Below are 16,278 nucleotides of genomic sequence, written 5' to 3'. Positions count from 1 at the left end.
GTTTCTTCACTTGTGATAGATTTTGTATATGGTACAAAATGTGCCATCTTGGTAAAACGATCTACTATCACGAATATAGAGTCATAAGAACTTGAGATTAAAAGATCCGTGATGAAATTCATAGAAACAGAAGACCTGGTTGTTCTAGAATAGGTAATAATTGACGAAGTCCATAAGGTCGATGACGAGGAGTTTTTGATCTTGAGCAATTATCACATGATTGTACAAAATCTTTGACTGCCTTTTACATTTGAGGCCACCAAAAATCCCTAGATATCAGCTCCAAAGTCTAATTGTATCCAAAATATCCTGCTGTTGGGAAGTCGTGACGAGATTGAAGAATACGTAAATTTACTTCTCCTTCTGGAACATATAGGCTTCGTTTAAAATAGAGTAGGTTGTTCTTAAATTCAAATTTAGAAGGACCATGAGATTTAGAAGAATTATTCTTGATATCATGAAGAAGAGGATCTGAAGACATACTTAATTGGACTTACTTAAGAAAAGTTAAATCAAAAGTCAATGTTGATTTTATTGCTCGAAGATGAAATTACTCTGGCTTCAAGAGAACCATTCTTTGTTGCTCAAAAGCTGCATGGCCTTCTTTTGGTGCAAGATAAGAACGTCTAGACAAGACATCAAACAAACCTTGTTGTTTTCCTAGCCGATAAGTGATGATGATTTCGAATCTTGATAAAAACATGCTCGAATGAGCTTGACGATGATTTAATACACGTGTTGACATAAAGTACTCAAGGTTCTTGTGATCCATATATATGGTGACTGGACTGGAAGCACCTTCTAGATAATGATGCCATTCTTGAAAAGAATCCATATCTGCAAGAAGTTCTTTGTCATAGATTTCATAATTGATTTCTCTTGCTGAGAATTTTCTTGAATGAAAGGCTACTAGATGAAGTTTGTCATTTGTTCCCATTTGTCACAAAACCGCACGTAGAGCAAAGTCTGATGGATCTGTTTCCATAAAGAATGCTTTGAAAAAATCAACATGATATAAGATTGATGCAGAAACAAACGTTGTCTTCAAAGATTCAAAAGCAACTTCTACTTCTTGATTCCATTGGAGTTTGTCTTTACAAGTTAAATGTGTAAGTCGAGTTGCAACTCGAGAGAAGTCTTTGATGAAGATCCGATAGTAGTTGGCAAATCCTAAAAAGTATTGGACATCTCTTACCATTTTTCGGATCTTCCAATCTATAATAGTTTGAATTTTCTTAGGATCCATCATAAGTCCATCATTTGGAATGATGTAATCTAAGAAATCGACTTGAGTAGTGTGGAATACACACTTTTTTATGTTGGCATAGAGTCTTGTATCTCTTAATTTTTGTAAGACATGACGAATATGAAATTTAAGTTCCTCTAGATTCTTAGAATTGATCAAGATGTCGTCTTGATAATAGACTACAAAATCATCCAAAAACTCTCAAAAAATATCATTCATTAGATGTTGAAAAGCTGCTAGTGCATTTGTAAGTCCAACAGGCATGACATTGTATTCAAAATGTCCATACCTAGTTCAAAATACAGTCTTCCATTCATCTCCTTCTTTCATGCGTACTAGATTGTATGCTCCCCAGAGATCTATTTTTATATAGAGCTTAGCTTGATTCAGTTAATCAAGAAGTCTAGATATTAAAAGTAGTGGATACCTATTTTTGATGGTAATCTTGTTCAGTCCTAGATAATCAACACATATTTGCAATGATTCATTTTTTTTCTTCACAAATAGAATTGGAGCTCCTACCGGAGATTTAGAATGGCGTATGAAATTCTTGGCTAGATTTTCTTTAATATACTCCTTGAGTTCAGTCAACTCATTATGTGATAAATTGTAGATTGGTCCGAATGGTGGTTGTACTCCTTCTTGAAGGTCAATTGAGCAATCATAGGGATGATGTTTCGGGAGTGTATCTGCGTTCTTTTTTTTGAATACATCTTGAAATTCTTAATATTGGCTTAGAATGCCACTTGAAGTCTTTCCTCTAGTAGAAACAGATGTGCCATAAATAATATATGGTGATTCTTTCATAGTAGTATGCAAGAAAGCTTTTGCACCTATAAATATGGATTTAATTGAACTGGACTTATGACTCTCTACTTGATTAACTACACTGTTAGTTATACTTTTAGAGAAAGTAAGAGTTTGGAAAATCCAATCTATTTGAGGGTTGTATTTTTTAACCACAGTAAACCTAAAATGATTGGATTAGAGAGAGATTCAATGATATTAAATACTACAAAGCTATTATGACCATTGATTATTACTTCTATATGAAGGGTTTCGTGAATAATATCTCCAGAAGATAATGGACGACCATCTATGATTTCTACATGAACAGGTTTAGTTTTCTTTACTAAAGATAAACTATGTCTTTTGGTAAATTCTTCATCTAAGAAACATGCTGAGGCTCTTGAATCTAATAGGGTAGAGGCTTTGTAATGTTTAGGTCCTAAAATAACATTTAATGTAAAACAAGGAGAGGGCTTTGAGGAGAGAATAGGACCTTTACTAGATAATGTGCAAGGTTTCAACCACAAGGTCCCTATTAAAGCTGGACAAACTCGTTTTCTAACATATGGTCTTCTTTCACAGCCATACTCTTCATTTTGTGGTTGCGTCGTTTCTTTGGACAATGTTGAGTTGTGTGTTTTGGTTCTCCACAATATAAACATAATTCTTCTTGACGACGACGAGTCTTTTCTTGTTAAGTAAGAGGTTTGAAACGTACTACATCAATTTGCATATCCTCTACTTCTAAATGTATGTATTGAAGAGGTGTTGGTGTTGCCATTGAATTATAGTAATGTTGAGGTCGACTTATATAGTTCTCAGATTAAAATTCTAAAAGGCAATTGTCGCACTTTACAGCAAAGTCAATTGCTTGACTCTATGTTTGAGAATCATGTAAGTTGAGCATTAATTTTTTTTACTTCATATCATAATTCGTAGAGTAATTGGCTAATAAATGCAGGATCATCCTACTTGATATTAGTTGCAAGTTGTCAAAATTGTGAAGCATACAACGTTATTGATCGATTGCCTTGTCGTAAAATACGGATCTTATTGGTTGCAATACAAATTACATCATGTTTTCCATACATGGATCGAAACTCCGCCAAAAAAGTCTCTAGATTATCCAATATTGGATCTTGTCGTTCAAGAAAAGATGAAAACCATGATAGTGTTGAACCTGAAAAAAGCGTACTAATGAATCTAACTTGGGATCTTAGAGTTGGATAGCTTTAGGGTTGAAGTTCAATCACAAGTTACACTTGATTGATAAATCTTCAAAATTTGGATCTAGTGCTATCAAACTTCTCGAGTAGGATAATTCTTGGTTCTCTAGTATTGGAAGGGTGTTCCACCATAGGAAAAAGGACATGATTTGGTGTAAATATTGAAGCAGCTCCAACCATTTCTATATCTTCACTTCTTGCCACTTTTGCTCCTTGTGGTGGTAAATTGAGTTGATGTATTGCAAGCATTAACTCCCTCAATTGCTCTTGCATTTATGCCATTGCACTCTTCATTTCAATAAGTTGTGCCATGATAACACTTAGAAAAGAGAAGATGTCTTATATCGCTCAAGACAAATCGAAGAGAGGACTTGAAAACAAAGAAAATATTAAGGACATTATCAATTCAGAAGATGATAATCTACAACTTCTAATATGCTTATATCTTATCAAAAAAAAGGGATAATCTATTCTTAATCAAGATTAGACAAAGCTCTGATATTGTAGGTGTACTCTTGTCTATCTGTCAAGGACAAGAACTCGATGAAAAAGCAATTCAGACAAGTGAGCCTTCACTCAAAAAAAGGTAACAAAATATAAATAAACAAGTATGTATATTAAAAGAGAAATTGGAATGGCTATTACCAAAAGATAAGAAAACTAGACTCACTTAAAACTAGACTGGAAGCAAGAAAAGAATTGACAAGAGTGAATAAGGCTTCACTCTTGTCTGTATATATACTATCTAACTAAGGACTACGTGGTGACGTTCTATAGGACCTCTAATATGTGTTGACTTTGTAGGACACATGCTTTGACTTACAAGGTAAGTTTTTCTATGTGTGGACCACATTGTTAGCTTGGTCTTCAAACTAACAACATGTGGACACATGGCTAACTTGTTGACCACGTTTCTAATCCAAAAAGTCAATTAAAGACACCTATTAAGTCAAAGCAGTGTCTATGAAGCTTCTAGGAAGCTATCATATTAAATACTATAGAATTTACTTACTTTTATTTACTTTTACTTACTTCTACATATTTGTATATGTAATTATGAGTATGTCCGTGATAACATCAACAATATACAAAAAATCACAAATAAAGGGAGAGATACTTAACTTACAACATACTTGTAAACATAGTGTGAACATATACATAAGGCATGCTTATCTGTCAATATTAAATATTGGTCTAGAGTGGTTTTTGCTAACTAATGAAGAAGAGTAATTGTAGCTAAGAAAAATCTTTATATACTATTTTTTTGTCTATTTTGACTTGCACAATTGCCATTCTACTTTTATTTTGGTAATGTGTCAATAAAAACTTTTTTACCATCATGAGGTGTGAATGGATAGGTTACGACAGATTGAACAGTGGATTCCTCCAAGATATCGTGACATATTTAACATCTCACTAAAGGATGCAATTCAGAGAGACTCTGAGCAGCAGGATATGACGGCAACCAAGACCAAGCTAAGCAGTGGCAGTATCTTGGAAGCATACGACAATTTTTGAAGGAGCTTTTTCTGGTACGTGGTTCTGAAAAGCTCAATTCTACAGTCTACAGAGACTTAAGACTTTGCAGTTACTATCAAACAGCTCCGGAACCAGCATCAATGGCCTCGTGACCTGAGCCACGGCAGTTGTCCGTCGCAGTCGAGAAATGCATTTGGACCTCCACCTTCACTCGAGAATTGTCCTTTCTAGAGACACAACGCCCAGGATACTATGAGGCTAATATTTGAGACGAAACGAATTTGTCCGGCTCTCGTCCCATCTCCACAACGAACGTGGAGCTGGTTGGAACGAAAGTTGCACTCAGCTGGGACGAAGTTTCAGAGCAGATTTCGGACGTTTCCCTTCCACACGGAATTTTTGCATAGAACACTAGTTATAATACAATAATGGTTGAACAAAATAATAATAATAATAATAAATGAATTGTGCATTTTCTTTAGGATTCTGCCCGTCTCTGTGATAGGACATGCACAATTCATTCATCAATAACTATAGACAAACTAGAACCATCAAAATCGAAACATCTTTAAGAAATTATACTCTGGAGTAGAAGTAAACAATAGTAGATGAAATCCATGACAAAAATTGAAGTCTGGTGAAGGTATATTTTGCTCCATTTGCACAGAATTCATCTAAAAAAGAATGGAGTTCAAGATAATTATCGATGGGAAAGTTCATCAGGCATTAAAGTATCAATAAAACAAGTGCATTGTTGTAAACCAAAATTGTCTGCGAGAGTGCACCGGAGTTACTGCGCACGACGCCTGGTCCCGTGGCGCATTGTTTTGTGAGTCGGATGCATCCTTCTCCATCGTCTTGTCAAGCCTTCACACGTTTAGTTGCGGAGTTACTGCGCAGGGCTTTGAGTGCCGAAGTAGTTCCAGAGAGATGCTCCGGAGTCTTGTCTTCTCCCACATCACAAAGAGGACGCTCATCTGCACACCGCACCGTCGCTTCTTACTACTGTGCCCTGTGACAGGCTCGCTGTCGCGTTGGAGCGGTGTTGCTCGGCGTGATACATTGGTGCCTGAGAGCTTCAGTCGTACGTTCAGTGCGTCGGGTGGCGTTCACGAGATGGGCAAAAGGGTGGGCACTCACAATGGAACTTTTCACTGCGATGAGGCGCTTGGGTGCTTCATGATCCGGCTCACTGACAAATATGCGGACGCGCAGATTGTACGGACCCGAGATCAGAAGGTATGACACAGACCTATATGTGGTTTCGTCTTTGTTATCGTCGTCTAATTGCTGGTTTTTTGGACGGCGGATTGCCAGAGGTGGGTTTTGCTTGTTTCGGTTTTAGGGTTCCTTAAACCCTAATTTATTTTTATTTTTGTTTTTATTTATTTCGAACCTTTGATTAGAACGTCTAGAAATGAATTCCAGGGCTGTAATTTCTTCCCTCTGTGGTTACGATCCAAACACTAGAATGGGATTAGATGTTCAGGAATGCATTAATTTTAGAGTTCTGCAAGCTTATTGGTGGGACGACAAGTTGGGATTCAATGTGATAGAAAGAATATACTGGCTTGCGCAAGCAATTATATGTATGCATACATGGCTCTGCAAGTTTTACGAACAATGCAGTTCTTAGTAACATGCGGTGAGCTAGTGTATAATTTCATGAGCAAAGAGCCCGATTCATGTTTAATGAGGTCTATGTTATTCATGGTCATGTATGGTTAATTGGCGTTCCGTGTATGAAATGAAGCAAGGGCATGTGGATTCTCTGCATATTGAGCAAGCAACATTGCTCAATATATTTTTAAATGACTAACCCTATAACACAATCTAAATCCGTTATTTTGAAAGTTTTCTGCATTTCGAGAGAAGTGTGGGACTTGTCGCCTACGAGATAACAATATTATATTGGACTAATTCCTCCGAATCAGTCGAATACAATATTGTCTCTCGCACTTTATATGACTGTCTGGATTGTTTCGAATGGCATATTGATGTAAGGGTCCATCAGAGTAAGGTTTTAAGGGCTGTGTGTGTGTGTGTGTGTGTGTGTGTGTGTGTGTGAGTGAGTAGATATGCATACACACCCAATGTTTCCCTTGGATTCATCCGAACTATATGCATTGCACTTCATTATTATGGTTTCAGAGTAATTGTGATGGAATTTAGGGATGTGTGTAGCAAGATTTTGAAATTGATGCGTACGGTTCTTATGTTAATTTTTAGTTATTAATTTTTGGATATTGAACATCTGTTTATTCAGGTCCTGGATACCTGTGATGCTGTGCTGGACGTTGGTGGTGCATATGATCCTGCAACCGATCGTTATGATCACCATCAGCGTGGGTTTAACCATAACTTTGGGCATGGCTTTGTTACGAAACTGAGCAGTGCTGGACTTGTTTATAAGGTACACTTTGGCTATTTTTCTCTCGCATACCATACTTGGAACAACGTAGCTTACTTTCTTTAGCTTCCTAATGTTTCTTTCTTACAGTTGTCTGATGTTAGTTACATAAAATAGCTCTTTGAAACTCATTGGATGTTCAATTGCATCAAACGCTACTAGACAGTAGCATTTTTGCTTGCTTCTTTGATTGAAATTAAATAGACACTGAGATCTTGACGTTTGGATTACTTTGGCAGCATTATGGACAAGAGATAGTGGCAAAGGAGCTAGGTTTGAGTGAAGATCATCCAGATGTTCAACGGGTTTTTTTAGCTGTTTACAAAAGTTTTATGGAGGTATTTCAATGTATTAGAACATGGGTGTGTGTTGTGATAATCTGGTTATAAGATACTACGAACCTACTCTAATCTTGATATCCTCACGGGTAAAGAAATGGGATATAACTGCTCGTTGTAGACGTATTCTCTGTACAGACCATACTTTTGAATGAAACTAGATGTGGAAGAGTTAACTTGCGATGCCTGTAAGTTTTTATTTTATTTTATTATTAATATTGATGTTGTGAATGCTGAATATTTTCTCAAATTATTATGGTTGCAGGCCGTTGATGGTATTGATAACGGGATTAATTTATACGACACAGACAAACCCCCCCGTTACTCAAACGATACCCACTTGTCAGCTAGAGTAGGAAGACTAAACCCTGATTGGATGGACGAGCAGACACCAGAAGCCGAAGATGAGGCTTTCCGTAAAGCCATGAGTCTTGCTGGTAGCGAGTTCCTGGAGGTATTCGCATAGACATCTTTAGAAGCCGCATTCTACCTACTTTTCAAGGTTGATCTGTTCGGCAGTCTCCGTTTGTCCTTTTTACAGTAAGGTTTACGTGATTAATTTGGGTGTTCGCAATGTTTAACCTGTGGAGCCTAATGTAAGGTGTTCGAGTCGTATGATGCACCTTGGAGCGGTCATTGTTGCATGGAGGCACTAATTACATGGTTGGACTCTGGCAGTCTGTACGATATTATGCTAGATCTTGGTTGCCAGCACGCTCCATCGTTGCAGAGTGTCTTGCAGACAGACTAAAAGATGACAGCTCTGGCGAAATTTTGATAATCAAGCACTACTGCCCCGTAAGTTACTCTATAAAACGTAATTTTTAAATTCATTTTAGCCCTTCTTTTGGAACTTCATGGTCTTCAACCTTGTTAAGATTTGTATTGATGATGATATTGACAGTGGAAGGGACACCTAGCGGATCTTGAAAAGGAGTTGAACATAGATCCAACCATTAAATATGTACTCTACGAGGTACTGCACCCTTTCATTTCTGCTATGTTGGTTGTTGTGGATCGCTGTTAAACGTTCATGCACGCTCCTTCCTATGTAAAAGCTCTACTCTAGATTTTGTAGAGGACCAGCATTTTTCAAGAGCAGAGGAAATTCAACGGCAACTCAGTGTGTGGCGTTGACGATTTTGCGTCCCTATTCGTGTCCTTGTTTCAGTTGCTTATTGGAATGCACATAAGCACTTCAAAATCATGTACAATACTCAAAAGTGTAATTTCCTGAGATGTCAGTTTTCTATGTGTAAATAAACTAAAAATATCTCTATAAAATCATCCTCTCAAGAATCATGCTCCTTTTAAGCTGTGACCCTCGTTAAATTGACTACGTTTTGCTCTTACTCCTCCAGAACCCTGTTGGGCTGATTCAAATCACCTAGACCATTGTAATAGTATTTATTTTTTCCCAGCATGATGCTGTGGCATCTCAAACAAATCGATTCCATTATCGATTATACGTAAACTTCGGGTGTGCATGTGAGCAGGATGGTCGAAGCAAAGGATGGAGAGTGCAAGCAGTATCATTGACTCCAGGATCATTTGAAAACCGGCTGCCACTGCCTGCTGTATGGCGAGGTCTGAGAGACGACGAGCTCTCAAAAGAGTCCGGAATTGATGGATGTGTGTTTGTTCACATGAGTGGCTTTATTGGTGGGGCTAAAACGTTTGAGGGGGCGCTTGCGTTGGCCAGAAAAGCTTTAGCAATGCGAGATGCTCAGACTGTGTAGGTCTCATTATGTCTTTCACAGACGTGAGAGAATTTGTTTGTTTTGGTGCTCTCTTCCTATTGAGCACGTCTGCTGTGTCAGGAAAACTCACTTTTTAAAGGGAGCTCACGTGACCCAGTGCTGTGTTAAATGGGTTCTCTAATCTTTTGATGGGAGCTTCTATCCCCGCTATCCAGCCCATCAACCCTGTCAACACACTTAACATTGCCCATCTATGCCGTTCCATTTCTCCTTTACTGGATTCTGATTAAATTCATCAACTGCAGTTTACTCTCCTGTCAACCACTCATGTGAATGATGTTGGCATTAATTGATTTGAAAGTAAAAAACAATTATTTAAGAAGGTTTCTGTATCATCCTTTATGCACAATCTGAAAGAAAAAGTTATCAAAACTGAGATCCAGAACATTCAAAACCACTGAGGAGAGCAAAAAATGAATTGTTATATTTTATTCATCAAATAATAAAGTATTCGTAAATAAATTATTTCACTTTTAGATACGATATTTGGGCAGAATTTGGCAGACGTGTGAGTAAAACTGTTAACCGAATTCTATAATCTCGAAATTCTTCCAATGAGGTGTAAATAAAATAACACGATTTTAAATTCATGTAATTTGTGAGTAGGAATTAGCACAAGAATGATGCATTACATGATGAATAATTATGATGCTATGATTGTACTGAAATTAGAAACCAAAACTGACTTACGAAATAGAAAAAAATCTTATTATCAAGCTGAAGCTATTTCAACACACATCATTAGAAAGCAAAAAAAATTATTAACAAATTATGTACATTCTTCTCCCAAAAAAACATTATAACCGACCTTCCTAGATTTTTCTAAACATGTGCCGACTCGAAGTGGATGAATACCGTTGGGATATTATGTTCATCCAAGAATAAAACACCGGCCGGTGTGTTCACCGCCCTGAGAAGCACCGGGTGGAGGCGCTCCTCTTGAGAACAGGGGGAGCACATCGCCGACTCCGAAGAGACGTTGCCGAGCTCTGATCCTGCTGCTGTTGCATGATCCATCGACGAGTCGGTTGTTGCTGTTGTTGTGGGGAGAATGGTGAGCGTGCCCAGCGGATCGAAATTCGAGTTGTGAGAGAGGAGAGTTGCGTGGTGGAGGGGGGGAATTAGGTTGCAGTTTGTGTGTGAGTGAGTGAGCATGGGAGGTGGGTCGCTGTGGAGAAGCGTCGCGCGCGCGGTGGGAGCTGCAGCTCCCACCGTGGCGGTCACGACGAACGCAGCTTACTGCCACTGTGCTCCCCCGCCTAATGCTTCACCCCGATCGCGAGGAGCTTCGTGTAAATGCAAAGCCGTAGGGGGTATACATGCACACCCTGGATTGTCTGCGGTGAGCTATGGGCCTCGACAGTTCTGGGATGGCGAGGATTGGGAGATCGCAGGAGATGAGGAGCGGGATCATTATGTCTTTGGGTCGCTGCCTACTGTGGAAGAGGTTGAAGAAGCGTCGTCCGATCTCCAGAATGCTCTTCGATTGTATGTACCTCGTGATTCACCGAATTGGGGTTGTGCTTTTGTTTGCTGATGACAAACTGGAATTCGTCGGAAATCTGGATTTCTGAAGTCCTGGTAGTTTGTGCATGTGTGGGTTGGGGTCTGTTTTATTGAAATGTTGTATAATTCGAGCTCTATTTCTAGGTCTCCTTCGTTTACTTGCAAGAATTAAGGATGGTTTTCTGATGCAGAAGACGACAGCCTTTTATTATTTTCCTTCTCGAGAATGACCTAGGTTTTGGGTTGAATATTGTGGATACTTCTCTCGTGCTCATCAGACAGATTGTCATTAGGTTCCACAAGGAGAAATGTACTCGAATCCATGTTATGAGAATTTTTTCTGAATCTTTTTGGAAACCATCCATGTCCCTTTTATGCTATTGGTAGATTAAATATTCCTCAACTATCTTTTTTTAGTTGTTGTAGTTGAGTCCTCCTATGGATTGATTCCTTAACTTGAATTTCTCATTGCATGAGAAGAGTAGGGGATCGCATGGTCAGCATTCCATCTGGTTAGGGAACTTCTACTTAACTTATCATCAATTCGGCATGTGCCTTGCGCAATTTTCTGCAAACCTAAATCTTAGAATTCTTGTTCACGTTATGCTTGTTTTAAGGATTAAATTTTTAATCTAATCAAGATTGTCGCTGGGTCGTCATCACATCGGTCAGAGACCTTGTTTGTTATAACAGTGCAGAAAGTGGTCAGATTCACTTCCCGTTAAAGATCAAATGCAAGAGCTACTTCTCTGTGCTATGTTTCGATGTTATATTTTTCGTACTACTAAAGATCAGATAGCAGTAAGTAGAACTGATGTGTTCATGTTCAGATTGGGTTGTTAGAGTTTGGCATTATATTATCTTCACCTATTCATGGATACATTCAAAAAAAAAAAAGGTTTCATTATTTATTTGTGTGCTGTATTTGATTAACTTGGAATATAGGTGATTTTTTGTTGTCTTATCGCATGACAGTCTTGTTTCTTGTTTTTTTTACAGAGGCTTCTTCACACCTCCTCCTCCTAAGTCTGAAGCTTTGCCTAAACCTGAATCCTCTTCATCACGAAGTCACCCACAATCACCGCGGTCATCACTTGGCCCAGTTCTCGTGGAAGCGACGGAAATGTCAACTGTAACAACTGTTGGAGAAGTGGAGGAAGAGGTTACGTCGAATCTTTCTCCTCTACCAGTTGAGCCGCTGGTTGAGTCTAAGGAGTGTATAGAATCTCCTTTGTACGAAGTAGCCACCAGCCCTAAGCATTCCGGGGCTCCAAGTAGCGCCATGCTGGAGGCTTTCTATCAGTTTCAGCACAATCCACAAGTTCAGGTTGGTGACTCGATTTGGTTAACATAAAATTGTCTTCGTTATGAACCTGTATATGAACAGGTTCAAGAGATGCTATTAGTGAAAATTGCTTGACGCTATTCGGATAAGTAATAAGAAATTTTAATTTATTTAATTGTAATGGAATCCTTGATTACTTTCTGACATGATATCTTTCTTATGTCCTTGCAGGGTATGGTGGTGTCTCTTGCAACCGACAAGGCAATTTGGGATGCGGTGTTGTCCAATGAAAAAATCAAAGAATTTCGCCGGAACTTCAGTGCTCCTAATTCTGAGGGTACTTCTAATATTGCCATCTGCGTACCTTGTGTCTCACAATTTTTGAGCTTCAACCATTTTGTTTCGCTGCTATTGCTAGTCGATTGTGAATTATTCATGAGCCTTTAGCTTGATTGCCTTGCTGTTTTCAGGGTTTTTTTTTTTTTTTTTTTTTTTTTTTTTTTTTTTTTCATCTAGTTAAGTATTTGTTGGATCGAATGTCGGTTCTGATTTAATGTGTTCGTTTTTGGTAGATTCCTTTGGCGGTGGTATGAATAAGAATGTCAGAAGCTCTCAGAACCACACTAATGTCTTCTCTCAATTCTTTTGGAAATCAAAGAAGGCATTCACCAAGTTTGTTACAGGCTTCCAGGATTTTGTGACTTCACTATTCGAGACTGCGGAGAAGAAAAGCCCTGTTAACGGTGCTAGTGATGGGAAGACCAATTTCTTTGAGCGTACAGTGAAGGCCTCTTTCATGTTTGCGGTGATGGTCTTGGCTGTCGTGATCTTTAAGAGATCAGCTGTATTTAAGCGGGGTTGATGCATCTATGCTGCATCAATTGTCTGAACCGATTAGGAGTGGACATTGAAGTTGCTATTCGAGGTAGTTGGTTCGACATCAACACTCAGTGTTGCCCGACATGTTACTAAGCTTGCTCTATGTTCCTTGAGGGAGAACGTTGCACTTTATTGTCCTTCGACAATGATGAAAGTTTTACTAAGGATATGATTCTCAGAAGATTTGGTGAAAAGATGTCTTATTCGGTTTCTTTACCCTGTAAATACAGAATTTCTAACAGTAGAATATAGGGTTCTCAGTATAATATTTGATAGGGTACTAAATCGGTGTTGGTGGTTTTGGTATATCAGTTTTCTTTTTGCCAGGTCTTGCAAATGGAGGCTGAATGGCATTAAAGTTTCTGGTATGGTTATGCAAAAGGTTTTGTGTAGATTTTTATTGGGTGTAAGTTTTCAATACAAGCTAAACGTTAATGGGATTTCTATTTCCTGGATGACTTTGACGATGTGTTCTATACATGAAAATTCCAGAGATTTATGGTTAAAGTTGATGTTGGATCATTTATTAAGATTTTTTTTTTGTTGGTATGTGATGCTATTCATAACACGGAAAGCAGAACATGCTGAGTTTTAAGAAGGAAGTTGTATGTATGGAAATGCTCTTTTTACTGTTGGATGTATTGGCCTATGAAATATAAGTTTTCAAACTTCAAATGAGAGGTAAGACCTTAATATTAAGAATCCATTGTAAGAATTATTAATTAAAAGAATTAGTAAAATACCATAACAAAGTTGACATTAAGATTACCAGTTTTTTAATCAAACAAAGATTCGAAATTTTGCCAATGCATGTATCAAATATCAAATTCTAACAAATATAACTAAAAAAGAATACTTCAATGGACTCTTAGATAAGAAACTTCAATGCTAAAAATATTACAAATCAAGATAATTTAAATCAACTACTTGTATCATACAAGAATTTTTATTTTTTATTTTCTAAGATTTTTATTTTAAAAAAAGTTGTTATTTTTGAAACAACTTTTTTAAAATATAAATCTAAACAGTTTATGATTTTTTGAAAAAAATATTACATTATAAAAAACTATAGATTTTTTTATATATGTCAAAGTAAAAGTAGGCAAAATATAAATACTTGAATGTCAAATAAATATAAATATTTAAATACTTGAATGTTGAAAGTAAAAGTATATCATTTTATTTATTTATTTATTTTATAAACATTTGTTGATTTTCTAGTGTTTTGTAGTTTTTGTTATTTTTTTTTGCAATAAGCTATTTATACTAGAAAGATTGTAGTTACTAGTTTGTATCTAAATCACTAAAATTCAATATATTTACCTCTATTAAGGTTAAGTTTTAAGTGTGTGTTTAATTAATTAATTAATTTTCTTTCTTTTAGCTTTTAGTATTAAGTTTTTATCGTTTTAATCTTATAAATATACATCATATACATTCAATACTTATTTTTTGATATTTTAATACTATTTATAATTATTTTTATTTATTATATTTATTTTTATGATTATGAATAATATATTATAATGCATTAATAGTATATTAAGAAATAATGTCTTCCATCTATCATTTAAAACATAAAATATTCTCTTTACAAGTATAAGTAAAATATAAAAAATAATTCTTATTTTTCTTACATAATTCCAAATCTTCAATTGAAATTTAGAATAGATTATACATCTTAATTTTTACAAAATAGACAACATCTCTAATTAATTTATATAGCAAACACTTTCTTTTAATATAAATTCTTTGTCATCTTCTTTTATAAAACATAATCACAATCAAATCTTTTAATTCCAAAAATATATATTTTATTTAAAATATTATACATCAAAGTTAAATAAAAAAAACTTTTATAAATAATAATCACTATTGTCAATAGTTATAATAGATACTTAAATATGTGATTTATATGTAATTTCTACCATAAAAGATATATAATGCAAAATTTCAAATTTTAAAATTTATTTCACCAAAATCCTAAAGTTTGCCTTATTTATAGATTATAAAAAAATAACTTATAATTGCATTAATGACATATTTTTTTTTTGATTCTAAATAATGTTTTCATATTGAAAATCCAATTTGTATTCAAAATCAACTTAATAAGTTTTTTCTTACATCTTTTTTATACACAATCTTAGAGAATAAATGATTAAAAAAATTAAAAGATCTTTTTTTCCACATGTAGTACAATTTCTTATATCTAAACCATAGAGAAAATTTAGGAAAAATATCATATATAGCCTTCAAATATGCTGATATATTAAAAATATCCCTCTATTTTTAATAATAGCAAATGTATACTTAAATATGATAAGGTATTATCAATCTAATAAAATCATAGCAATTTATATGGATTCCATTATTTATTTATTTATTTTTGTCTTCATGTAGAGTCAAAACTACATATTTTTATAATGTCACTTGTAGTTAGATCTTGGCTCGTCTTTTGAGCATTTCTTGAAAAGCTTGTTGCCAATAATAGTGAAATTCACTGAAAATATGGCAGGTATGGAACAAAATGTGCAATCCTATGCACTTGATGTTTTGAATCCTTTGTCATTGTGAAGTTGCTTTGCTTCTACAAAGCTCATCATTAGAATCAAATCTATCATTTTATCAAGGCATAAATCACATGTAGTCTATGCATTCTCTTGTCAACCTCTACACTACCTTCTACCCTACATTAATCCACTCCACAGTAGCTCACTTTGTAGAAGGGTGAATATACTAGTTTAGAAACGTCTACGCCATCAACGTTGAGGAGTTGTATTTTACAAGTTGCTACACTTTGTATCACTTACATCTCCATCTTAGGGCCACCTTAATAACTCAAGCATTAGTGTGCAAGCAAAAATCTTTTTTGGCATTACTAAAGATTATATGATTGTTATATCTTTTTTTCAAACATCAAATGCATGGAGTCTGATGTCAGATGCTAAAAAAACCATTGTTCCAACGTTTCTAAAGAAGTAGGTAGAAAAAAAAGAAAACAATCTAGTAGCATTAACATCCACCTTTTCTACTATTTGATAGATATTACTCACCAATACAAAAGTCCAGAGCTTAGCCATGTGTTTTGTGGATATTACTTGAAATTGCCACTTAATAAATGCAACAACATTTCATACATCAATTTCCAATACATTCATGACCAATGCTTGTAAATGTCTGCTTGCCTTTTATTCGGAGGGACACTCCAAAGAACTACTATAACAATGAAAAACCACAAATTCCCACATGCCAACATCTACAAGTATTTGTGCTAGTGCCTGACCTTTATCAAATTACTAATATCTTATCATTCATAAGGCTACATTTGCTATTATAAAAAATGTTATAGGTACATTTGCT

General features: G+C 35.8%; 2 protein-coding genes across 3 annotated transcripts; both read left to right on the top strand.

The window, feature by feature from the left end:
* Nucleotides 1-5,317: 5,317 nt before the first annotated feature.
* Nucleotides 5,318-9,407, top strand: LOC112294542 (MYG1 protein C694.04c). Its single transcript, XM_024545094.3, has 7 exons — nt 5,318-5,979; nt 7,007-7,153; nt 7,390-7,488; nt 7,754-7,942; nt 8,167-8,286; nt 8,393-8,464; nt 8,985-9,407. Exons 1-7 carry the CDS (start codon nt 5,671-5,673, stop codon nt 9,225-9,227), a joined length of 1,179 nt encoding a protein of 392 aa, XP_024400862.1. The 5' UTR covers nt 5,318-5,670; the 3' UTR covers nt 9,228-9,407.
* An 824-nt stretch (nt 9,408-10,231) lies between these two features.
* On the top strand, nt 10,232-13,373 carry LOC112294541 (uncharacterized). Of its 2 annotated transcripts, none has more exons than XM_024545093.3 (4): nt 10,232-10,736; nt 11,754-12,081; nt 12,271-12,376; nt 12,723-13,373. In XM_024545093.3, the coding sequence occupies exons 1-4, from the start codon at nt 10,402-10,404 to the stop codon at nt 12,899-12,901; spliced, it is 948 nt and encodes a 315-aa protein (XP_024400861.1). In that variant the 5' UTR covers nt 10,232-10,401; the 3' UTR covers nt 12,902-13,373. The 2 variants fall into 2 exon arrangements, with proteins under 2 accessions (XP_024400861.1, XP_024400860.1); XM_024545092.3 differs by having other exon boundaries at nt 12,612-13,373.
* The last annotated feature ends 2,905 nt before the right edge of the window (nt 13,374-16,278 follow it).

Source organism: Physcomitrium patens, chromosome 17, assembly GCF_059467195.1.
Source record: "Physcomitrium patens ecotype Gransden chromosome 17, ASM5946719v1, whole genome shotgun sequence".
Lineage (NCBI taxonomy): Eukaryota > Viridiplantae > Streptophyta > Bryopsida > Funariales > Funariaceae > Physcomitrium > Physcomitrium patens.
This window is presented reverse-complemented; position numbering and strand designations above follow the sequence as displayed.

Coding starts and splice junctions, on each gene's coding strand:
- LOC112294542 (XM_024545094.3), top strand. CDS start 5,671: ATGCTCCGGAGTCTTGTCTTCTCCCACATCACAAAGAGGACGCTCATC. Junction 7,489..7,753: donor TTTACAAAAGTTTTATGGAG/GTATTTCAATGT, acceptor TTATGGTTGCAG/GCCGTTGATGGTATTGATAA. Junction 8,465..8,984: donor TTAAATATGTACTCTACGAG/GTACTGCACCCT, acceptor GCATGTGAGCAG/GATGGTCGAAGCAAAGGATG.
- LOC112294541 (XM_024545092.3), top strand. CDS start 10,402: ATGGGAGGTGGGTCGCTGTGGAGAAGCGTCGCGCGCGCGGTGGGAGCT. Junction 10,737..11,753: donor CTCCAGAATGCTCTTCGATT/GTATGTACCTCG, acceptor TTTTTTTTACAG/AGGCTTCTTCACACCTCCTC. Junction 12,082..12,270: donor AGCACAATCCACAAGTTCAG/GTTGGTGACTCG, acceptor ATGTCCTTGCAG/GGTATGGTGGTGTCTCTTGC.